We start from the raw sequence: 10343 nt of genomic DNA on the forward strand, positions 1-10343 counted from the left end.
TGCAATTCAGTCCAAGATTAAACTAAAATATTTGGTCCGTAGTGAGCATGTCAAGAATAAATGGAAGTCAAAAGTAGTTTGAAGGGAATAATTCAAAGATTTAAAGGCACACATTTACTAAAAATTAAGAAAAAAAAAATTGTGTGTGCAAGTTACTCATTTCTGTTGATCAAACTTCCTCTAGCACTCATCAGGCTTGAATTTGGTGAATATTAGGGACTCATGAAACCACATATGGAATACGATGTAAAAGAGATTGTATTTTAAATTCAATCCCAAACTGTCCTCTTGTGACCTTTCCGAAACTATGTCATGACAGAGTGTGGTATTAGTGAACATGACAGAGCTATCTAAATTTAGTCTTGGAATAAGCATCTTATTTTCATTAACTGGAATTCCAGTCTAATTTGTTTTTTTTGGGGGGTGGGGGTGGTGTAAAGATCCCCTATTTAATTACTTACAATAATAATAAAGGATGTGGTTATCACTTACGGACCTCTGAGGGTAATACAGAAGTACAACTTTGCTTGCACTTTGGTTAAGGGTACTCTCCTGAGTATTTTCGGTTCCCTATTCAGGCCGCATTCAACGCCTACATGGTCCATTACATGAATCAGCTTTAACAGTTTAACCTTTACGAACTAATTCGTGCTGATTCTGCATCTTTATATTTAAAAAAACGTTTCACAATTGAATCAGCACTTTGCAGACAGAACTTGATGTTTGGTGTAAACTTTAAACTGAACAGCAGCAGTCAGTTCAACACATTTAATGTAATTTCAGAATCTGAAAGCTAAACTGGATTCAGACCCATAGATTAGGGTCTGAATGATTTTTGGGTGCAATCAAAACTACCAGCAATAAAAGATGCACCGAATTGGCTGCATTGCTTTCGGGTCTGTTTGTGGAAACTTTGTACAATCATTTCTTATCATGTTATATATTTTATTATATACATTGTGTCTATCAGGGGCGATTTTAGACCCTTTTTAGGGCGCTCTAGCACCCCTAAAATTGATCTCAGCACCCCTGAAAATAGACAAATCATCAGTGTTTCCCATTAATTATATAATCCACCTGTGACTTTGTCTCTGATGCATGATGGGGGACTCAGCTCCGCTCCTGCTGAGACAGAGCAATGGACGAGAGACTAACATTAACCTCTGTTATAGTTTGGTGTCATTGCATGTCATGTCTCCAGTTACTACTTTATTCCTCCTCACTGTTCAGTGTTAAAGGTCCGGACACTGAACGGGGGGGCAGAGTTGACCTGCCAGTAAGCGGCTACAGAGGTCACAGAGCAGGTGTTTCAGTTTCATTGGTGACCGTGTTAAATGGTGACTTTCACGTAGGTGTTCTCATAAAAGCCTTTAGTAGTTTAATCCTTTTTAAATACATACTCATATGTGTTTACTATCCAAGTTACACTAAAGTTAAATTGTGTTCAGAAGACTCATTTACCTCTCGTAAACGTATCTCGTAATGTGAGACAGTCACCACTTAACACTTTGTAATGTAATTAGTTACTTTTGAACGTAACATCCCCCAATACTGCTGCTAAACATCAGAATGTTAGCATTGGCATTGTGAACATATTGCTGCTTTAGCATTGGCATAGCATGGACTTTCTACTACATTGGTTGTTTTTTGACATTCAGTTTGAGATCACAACTTCTTTTTAATCAACTCAACAATGATCAATGATCTGTCAGATAACTGGTTGGGGTTTCAGGGATCCTGATGTACCAAACAAGTGAAGACCTAAAGACAGCAAATAATCTGCAGACACAGCAAGGAGTAGAGTCGTGCTCCAAATGACCCCCCACATACACAGATTCAGAAAATTAGTCTGGGGTTCTTGGAAGCTAGAAAGACAGATGTGCAGTTTTTATTTCATCCTACAATACACCATGATTCATATGGGTGTAGTTTCTAAGTTTAGTGGGCAAATGTCATTTTTCAATTCCAGTGAAAGTGAGCTGAGCTGAGGATGTTGCAACTATACTCTCAGCAGAAAAAATATCAGCATTAGTTTGTTTGCTCAAACACTTAAAACATCCTGTTGACAACTGACAATCTGTTGTGGCCACAGATAATAACTGTAACCTCTGACTCAAATACATTTGTGTGGCTTTCATATAACACCTACAAAAGCCTCTCATGGAGGAGGTGTTTTTTTATGACAGTAGAGAATTCTGTTCACATCCTGTCTCCCATCAACAGTCAGTCAACCATGAGCAATCTTTTCCTTATCTTAAGTAGTTTTTGTGACTAAACCTAACAAAACCCTATAGCCACAGAGCTGTCAACACTATTGAATCATTTTTCTAATGTTTATAGGTGTTTTGGAAGACACTGACACCTGCCATTTGAGATTAGAAAATGCTCATAAGGGCTGTTTGGAAGAATCTCCCACAGGTGCTCAATTGGGTTGAGATCTGGTGACTACATCATTTTTATACTCATCAAACCATTCAGTAATCCCTTGTGCCCTATGAATGGGGGCATTGTCATCCTGGAAGAGACCACATCCATCATGATAGAAATGTTTCACCCTAAGATAAAGTGATCACACAGAACCACTTTGTATTGATTTGCAGTGACAGTAAACCACTCGATCCCCTCACTGACAGGGTCAAGCATTCGAGACCTGTTCCATTTTTTTCCGTTTGATTCGTCATCCATCTGTATCTGACATGGTGGATATTGTCTGAAAAGCAATTAAACACTGATGCCAGTGTCAATCATTCAAGGCTACATAAATGGTATTTTATGCCTTTTTTTTTTTTACCCCATCATAGGTGAAATCAAAATAAGTCAGTCATGAGTACAGCTGGGTATGATGAAAAAAAATGATGATACCAGTATACCAATCTAAGTACCTATTGACTTACTTGACATAATTCATTCGATACCTATCTTTTTTTAGTCTACAACAATCTGAGTAGATAAAGTAGATAGAAAAACTTAGCTCACTCAGCAGGAACCCCCCCCCCCAAAAAAAAAATTCAAAGAGCCCCTTTTTTTCCCCCTTTCTGAGTTCAGTTTGCCTACTGCAAACACTTGCTAGACTTCCTATTTTTGCTGCTATATAAGACCCATATTCTCTCTACTACATTCACTCTCAAATACTCTCACATCCTCATTGGTGCCGAGAGCTGAAAACCACCAAGAAAATGACGACTAAACCTCAGCTCTTCCTGGTCGCTCTGATCCTCTGCTGCAGCTTTGCCGCTGTACATGGTAAGACATTTATATTCAATAATCAATTATAATAATTAAGTAGAATATTTTTTCATCATCAACTCTTATTCTATCAGTTTAATATATTTTTTTAGTAAATTGTGCAACTTAAGTTAATAAAACAGTAAGATATCATCTGCATATAGTGACACTTATACTACGACTTGAATTGCCTAAATTATTTTACACCTTTTATGTTGCTCAATACCAGAAGTTTTATATATATACATTTTGATATCATGCAGTAGAAACTCAGTTTTACAAAAAACAAGATATACCTTTTTCTTTTCTATTTTTCTTGCTATTTTTATTTTATTTTTTATTTTAGCTGATTTTCTACTTTTTTGTCAAAAAACATAAAACTACATTACTCTTTGTAAAATAGATTCTACGTGTATATTAAAAAACACAAAACCGTATAAAACTTTTAGTAGTATAGTTGAAAGTACAGTTACCTTGTGTTAAAAGTTCATTTATTGAGTTTGGAGTTTTTCTGGAGCTTTCAACCACATCTTACAGTCTTTCTCAGTGCATTGGGTTTGCTGATGTAAAACCACTTACTTTCACATGACTGAGATTTCATACTTTGGTTGAAAGTTACTGAAAAAAACATAGAGTGAAACTTAAAAGCTTTTTAAGGATTTTCAGGATTTAAAAATAAATGATTTAAACATTTGTGTTGTCATGTCTGTGGCTTATGGAAGTCAGACTGTTGTTGCCGACCACAAGGTGAGATACACATTAAACTGTGTCTTACATTTGCAGGGAGTCCCAGGGGACGGTGCTACTGCCTGCGGACCTCTTCTAAACGAGTCCTGGTTCAGACCATTAAGAAGGTGGAGGTCATTCCTATTTCAGGACACTGTCGCCGGACTGAAATCATGTGAGTACTCATGAAGATTCAAACACTACAGCATCTCATCTATCAAACTTATATGACTGAGATATATTTTACAGCAGTGATGAAAATAGTATTGAGTTTAAAATAAAAGGAAGAGTACTCATCATGCAGCCAAATTACTTTTATCAGCGTTATATTAATATATTGGATAATTGTTATTAGCTAATTTACCACTGTTTTGTGTACTTTTGGGTATTTTATTTGTAGTAATTTGTCATACATCATAAGATTATCATATGTATTATTTGTAGAATGACTCGGACTGTACTGTAGTCATTGTAGTGGAGTAAGAAATACAATATCTCTTTTTCAAATCTAGTAAAATAATTAAATAGCATAAAATAGAAATATGCAAATGATTATTTTGTTATGATAAGTGGAAAATAAGCTTCTTTGTTTCTTATAGAGAGTTATGTGAGAAGATACAGCTCTTACCGTATCTGTGCTGTAATTATTGGAGCTGAAGCCTGAAGGCAGCTAGATTAGCTTAGTTTAGCATCAAGACTTGATGAAGCGGGAAACAGTTCATCACTTTAAAAAATGTGCCTACCAATATCTGTAAATATCACAAATTAACATGTTGTATCTTGCTTTTCGTATTTTTTGTAACTTTGGAGAGAGTAAAGGCTAGCTGTTTCCATCTGCTACCAGTGTTTATGCTAAGCTACGCTAATTAGCACTGCACTTAACCCCAAAATGTTGGACTACTCCTTTAAAGTACATTATTTGAGTAGACTGATGTAACATTGGAGCGATGATGAAACATTGAAGGGCCCCGTTTGATTACACACATATATCCTTTTTAACAACGCTCACCTCTGAATTATATCGTCAAAATGAAAGTAGAGGAGAAAAAGTACAAAATTGCACAACGTGAAAATAGTCAATAAATGATTACCACTGTATGTCATGGTAAATATCTGTATTACAGTATTTCAGTAGATATATTCATTTCCTTCCTCCCTTCCTTCTGTCCTCCCTACCTCCTTCTCTCTTTCTTTCCTACCCCTACCTTCCTTCTTTCCTTCCTTCCTTCCTCTCTCCCTCCCTCCTTCTTTCCTCCCTTCTTTCCTCCGTCCTTTCCTTCCTCCCTTCCTTCTTTCCTTCTTCCATCCCCCTTTCTTCCTTCCTTTCCTTCCCCACTTCCTTATTTCCTGCCTCCCTCCTTCTCTCTTTCTTTCCTCCCCCCTACCTTCCTTCTTCACTCGGTCCTACTTTCCTCCGTCCTTTCCTTCTTTCTTCCTTCCTCCCTCCTTCCCTCCCTTCCTTCTTCCTCCCTTCCTTCCTTGACTCGAGGACAACAGGAGGGTTAAACCAACTATGAATATTTAAGCTTTACTACAGTTTTCCTCCATGTTTGTAATATTGGAATAATTCCACTCTTGAAGAATTAAATATAATCCATTTTTTTTTCTCCACAGAGTCACCAGGAAGAACGACAGCAGAGTTTGCGTTGATCCAAATGCGTACTGGCTGGACAGTATGTTGGATTTTCTGAAAAAGTATGTTTTTTATTTTATTTTATTAATGTATTTTTTTTATCAATGATTGTGTTGTGTTATCCCATCACTTCTACTCACTTTATTAACAGCGTTCATGTCCACAGACGTTAATCTGGCAATATTACAAGTTTACAATAGCTATAATTGTGCCAAAACTACAAAAATGTAGCAGTTTTGTGTGTTAAATCAAACACATACACCAAATATTCTGCTGCTTTTCTGTGTATAACATTGTAAATTCAATATTTTGGGGTTTTGGATTCACAAAACAGAGAATTTGGATCTATTCTTAATGGATAAACACATATAAATGAACAGAATAATGATCATTAAAAACTCAACTGTGCAGTGTATGGTTGTTGTCACAGAGATTTTGTCGTCAATTGTCGTTAACAGCTTTTTGTCAGCATCTTACATTTTCTAATCTTTCTATAGCAGACAGAAGTTGCCCCAAATGTGTCTATCCGTTTCCTTTTTCAGCTCACTGTTGATGTATTGAAACTGAACTGTGAAACCTCAACAGTCAGCAGATAGTTTTGGAGATACTGAGAAAGAGAAAGAGATTTTGAGGAACTGCAGTTAAAAAACTATAACAATAATAACAACAACAAAATCAGGGAGTGTTAGTTAGTTTTAATTAAAGATTATTTTCTCTGCCCCCTGGCATGATTAATGTGTATTTACTGATATGTCATTGTGTCCAAAGGAAGGACTGTGGCCATGGCAACGCTCCCTCTTGTGTTCACCGTCGGTTATTTGGATAATGGTAATTTTTAACCTGCACATACTGTTCATATTCTACACCCTCGCAGTATGTTCTCCCTCAATTTTGACCCCTCATAAAAAGTCTTAACCACCGATCTGTTTAGAAAGTATCAATAGTCGATCTGACTGATCAATAAATGTGATTAAACCTTGATTAATGTCTCAGAGAGCAGAGAGAGTGTATTTTTTAGGTTTTACACCACTAAACAGCTCCTATCACACAATATCATGTCCTATTTTACCTAAGACATGAAAATATAACATAGCAATAATGATTTAAATGTCTCTTTTTGGTAGTTTTGAGTCTCTTTAGTCTCTCCATCTCTACGTTACCATGGTTACTAGATGGCAGCTGTTACTCAAACTAACTGTAGGTTGTTTTTAGTCATTTTTTCCATCTCTTTTTGGAAGCATTTGGGTTTCTTTAGTCAATTTAAGTCTCTTTTTAGTCATTTTTATGTCTGTTTTTTGTTGTTTTTAGGGTTTTTTGTCTCTTTTAATCATGTTTTCATCTCTTTTTGGTGGTTAAATGTTATTTTATATGTAAAGGTAAAATGAGCAGAGCTTTATGGAGCTGTGGGGTTTATTGTAGAACCATTAGAGCCATCAGTCTTCACTGCTACATCATAAAAAGAAATCCTCATAACTACTATCTTATTAAAACTATTAACAATTCATTTCACTTAAACACATGGCAATAGATACGGAGATAATTTAACCCAGAACAGCCTCAATGGACAAAAATGTGTAGCACCTATATAAAAGTATAACATTTTTAAATATTTTAATTTGTGTTCATTTTGGTCCAACCAAAGCATTCAGAATTGTGATTTCCGTTATCACCATACAGCACCAAGCTACTGTATTTTGTTACTACTGCTGGTATTTATATTATTCTCTCCAGTTTTTAATGATTTTATTTCTTGTCTTTTTATTTTTAATAACAGGAAAACCATGAATGATGGAAACCCAAATGATGGAAACCCAAATGATGGAAACCCAAATGATGGAAACCCAAATGATGGAAACCCAACCGCTGTGCCGAGCACTTCTCTCTCCACTTAACTTCAGATCACATTTTGTTGTTAATGTTTGACCTTAAGTCAAGTGTATAATTTCTTTACTTATAATCTTTCATTTTCAATCAATTAATTGAATGAATGAATTATGAATTTCTTTTTTAAGATTTATTTTTGGAGTATTTTACCTTTATTTATAAACTCTTACATGTATTTTTTTTTTTTAAAGATTTTTTAAGATTGTTTTTCTGGCTTTGACGCTTTTATTCGACAGTAAAGAGACAGGAACTTATGGGATAGGCATGCAGGCTCGGACTGCATCCTTAGGAGTGCTGAGCATGAATTCTTAACCACTCGACCACCTGCACGCCCATTTTTTGGCAATGTTTGACTTAATTCAAGTGTATAATTCGTTTATTTAAATAATAACAAGGAAAACTATGAATGCTGGGAATTATGGGTGCATGAAGTAAGGTGAATTTAATTACATTTGAATGTTAATATGACATGACGTGATGTACCTCTGTTTTCTTATAAGCCAATAAAAAAAACCCAAAGACAAAAAAGACTCTTCAAAAAATGACATTTTTATTGCCTACAGGAGGTGGTGGGGGGGCGTGGAGGGGAGGGGGGGTTTGGGGAGGGGAAGGGGGGGAGATGATACAAGTCCTGCTGAGCATGTTTGGTTTTTTAACTGAAGTGTAACTGCTCACATGTGAAATACAGCTGTAGCCTTTGTAGAAGTCTTTCATTCATTCATGTAATTGGGGAAATGTCTCCATATCACGCTGGTGTGTAACTGTAGCTTGCGTCGGAGTCAGGGGCCTCCAGGAGCCACTGTGGCCCCCAGAACAGCTACTATCACATCCAAGATTTCAGTTGTGCATGAATTGAAAGAATCAAGTTTTTATTTTCCCAGTAAACCTAAAAAAAAATGCTATACAAATAAAGTTTGTATGTTTATAGTTTCTTAATTTCCTCAAAATTAGTAAATTAAAGTTAAAAATAATAGGGACTCTTCATTGGTCAGTGGTGAATTACTTCTTCCTGCTTCTGGAGAGTTTAACCCTTACATACTGTTCAGGGTCTAATTTGACCCAGTTTTACATTTGAGAAAAGAAAACCTTAAGACACCTTAAAAACTTTTTTCTTTTAGCAAGAACAATTTGATAACTTTTCCCAATTTTACGCAGAATGATCCACAAAAAATGGAAATATTTTAACTTTTTAAAACCCATTTTTGTGCATCTGATACTCATTTTATTTGAGTGTTTATACTGTAATCAATTGAAATTGTTTTGTTCTCCTGTATATTGCATGATTGTAAATATTTTGTCTCCATCAACTGCTCTTTGAAAACAATTTATTATTGATTGATAAGGTATTCATGAATGATTTGTAGTTCAGAAATGTTGTATAGAGACTAATTATTGAGGGGATATTGGGAAATGCCAGAATATGAACAGTATAGAAGAGTTAATGAAATTTCATTTAAAAAAACAGGCTAATTTTTAACATTTTTCCAATTATAAACCTTTTAATAATGTACTTTATGCAGTTTTTAAACATTTTTGGAAGGGTTTGGAGGTATGAAATAAAGCCTGGGGTTCATGACTTCGAAAGCAGAATTAGATTATTAACTATATTGAACACTGTGTAAGAAGACCTCTATAAAGGCTGCATCTGTATCTGTATCTGATTTAAAACAACGTTCACTCATCCTCACAGGCCGACATTAACTGCAGTTTTGCACCTTTTTTTTTTGGACATTTAACTGGTTTTCCTTCCTTAAAAACAAACGTGGCGAAGAGCTGCCAGCTACAAATGTTTCTGACTTATTACAGATGTTAAGTGCATTTCTTTCAAATCCTCTTTGAGAAATAAATGTAGCACCTTGGTTGGTGTCTGCTGGTGGCTGAGGATCCTCACCCAGTTTTATCACTTTTACCACCGTTAGCACACATGCACAAAACAAACCTGCTGCACATTGACGAAAGGCAGCAACTTTAATATGCATTTAACCGTTTTTCCAAGTTAAAGTAACAGCCTTTGAGTCGGCCAATGCCTTTTATTCACCAGATTTCAATTTTAAAAGGAATGAGAATAAACTTAAAATAGTTTTTCATCTTCAAAATCAACTGATTCAATGAGCTGATGTAAAATTTGAGTCGACTTTGTAGGTTTTGAGGCTGACGTTGCTGCCTTTCTAACCATTCGTTTGGTGTCACTTTATTTCATCAAAGTAATTCCCCCCCCCCAGTAGTTTAATCAGTGTATTAACCTGTGGTCAATATTGTAAATACTGACCGAATTTACAGCTGAAAATATTATAGACACACAGGATTTTTTAACTCTCCTGGAACTTTTATCCTCCCGGGTCAAAATTGACCCGGTGTGGTCTGATTGTTTTCTAGCATAATGGATACATTTTCACCCAATTCTGCGTCAGACCTTTTCAGCCAACTTAAATCCAACTTATTACAACAGGTTTTACACATATTTTTTGGAAATTATTCTCAATAGGCCTCGTTTAAATGAAATTATACCTAATTTTTTATATAACGCCAGGTCCATTTTGACCCGAGAGGACAACAGCAGGGTTAAATTAGGCCTATTAACCATCATTTCCAAACATATGTGTAAAACCTGTGGTATTAAGTTAGCTAAAAAGATCTAACACAGAATTGGGTGATATTTTATACCTCATACTTTATAAACAATCAAATCAATCCGGGTCAATTTTGACCCAGAAGGACAACAGTAGGGTTAAAAGGTTGCATTGACTCGGATTCATACGTTGCTTTATCTCATTTTCAATCTGAGATAATTGGTGTTTTATTGTATATATTTGAACACCTTTTTCAGGTTAATACACTGGGAAGAAAAACATTTACCCTTTTAGTTCAGATGCAG

The 10343-nt window shown here is 35.5% G+C and overlaps 1 protein-coding gene and 1 pseudogene across 1 annotated transcript; both read left to right on the forward strand.

Annotated features, from left to right (window-relative positions):
* Positions 1 to 10343, forward strand: part of LOC133978510 (zinc finger protein 208-like) — a 355630-nt pseudogene that overhangs the window by 251162 nt on the left and 94125 nt on the right.
* LOC133978555 (C-X-C motif chemokine 13-like) lies at positions 3137 to 7974 on the forward strand. The gene is made up of 5 exons (XM_062416819.1): positions 3137 to 3243; positions 4009 to 4126; positions 5566 to 5646; positions 7359 to 7368; positions 7414 to 7974. The coding sequence occupies exons 1-5, from the start codon at positions 3177 to 3179 to the stop codon at positions 7474 to 7476; spliced, it is 339 nt and encodes a 112-aa protein (XP_062272803.1). The 5' UTR covers positions 3137 to 3176; the 3' UTR covers positions 7477 to 7974.

The sequence above is a fragment of the Scomber scombrus genome, chromosome 4 (assembly GCF_963691925.1).
Source record: "Scomber scombrus chromosome 4, fScoSco1.1, whole genome shotgun sequence".
Taxonomy (NCBI): Eukaryota; Metazoa; Chordata; class Actinopteri; order Scombriformes; family Scombridae; genus Scomber; species Scomber scombrus.

Bases quoted from the DNA above. Each gene is read 5' to 3' on its own strand.
- LOC133978555 (XM_062416819.1), top strand. From the start codon at position 3,177: ATGACGACTAAACCTCAGCTCTTCCTGGTCGCTCTGATCCTCTGCTGC. The intron at 3,244-4,008 runs GTAAGACATTTA...TTACATTTGCAG, and splicing joins CAGCTTTGCCGCTGTACATG to GGAGTCCCAGGGGACGGTGC. The intron at 4,127-5,565 runs GTGAGTACTCAT...TTTTCTCCACAG, and splicing joins TGTCGCCGGACTGAAATCAT to AGTCACCAGGAAGAACGACA.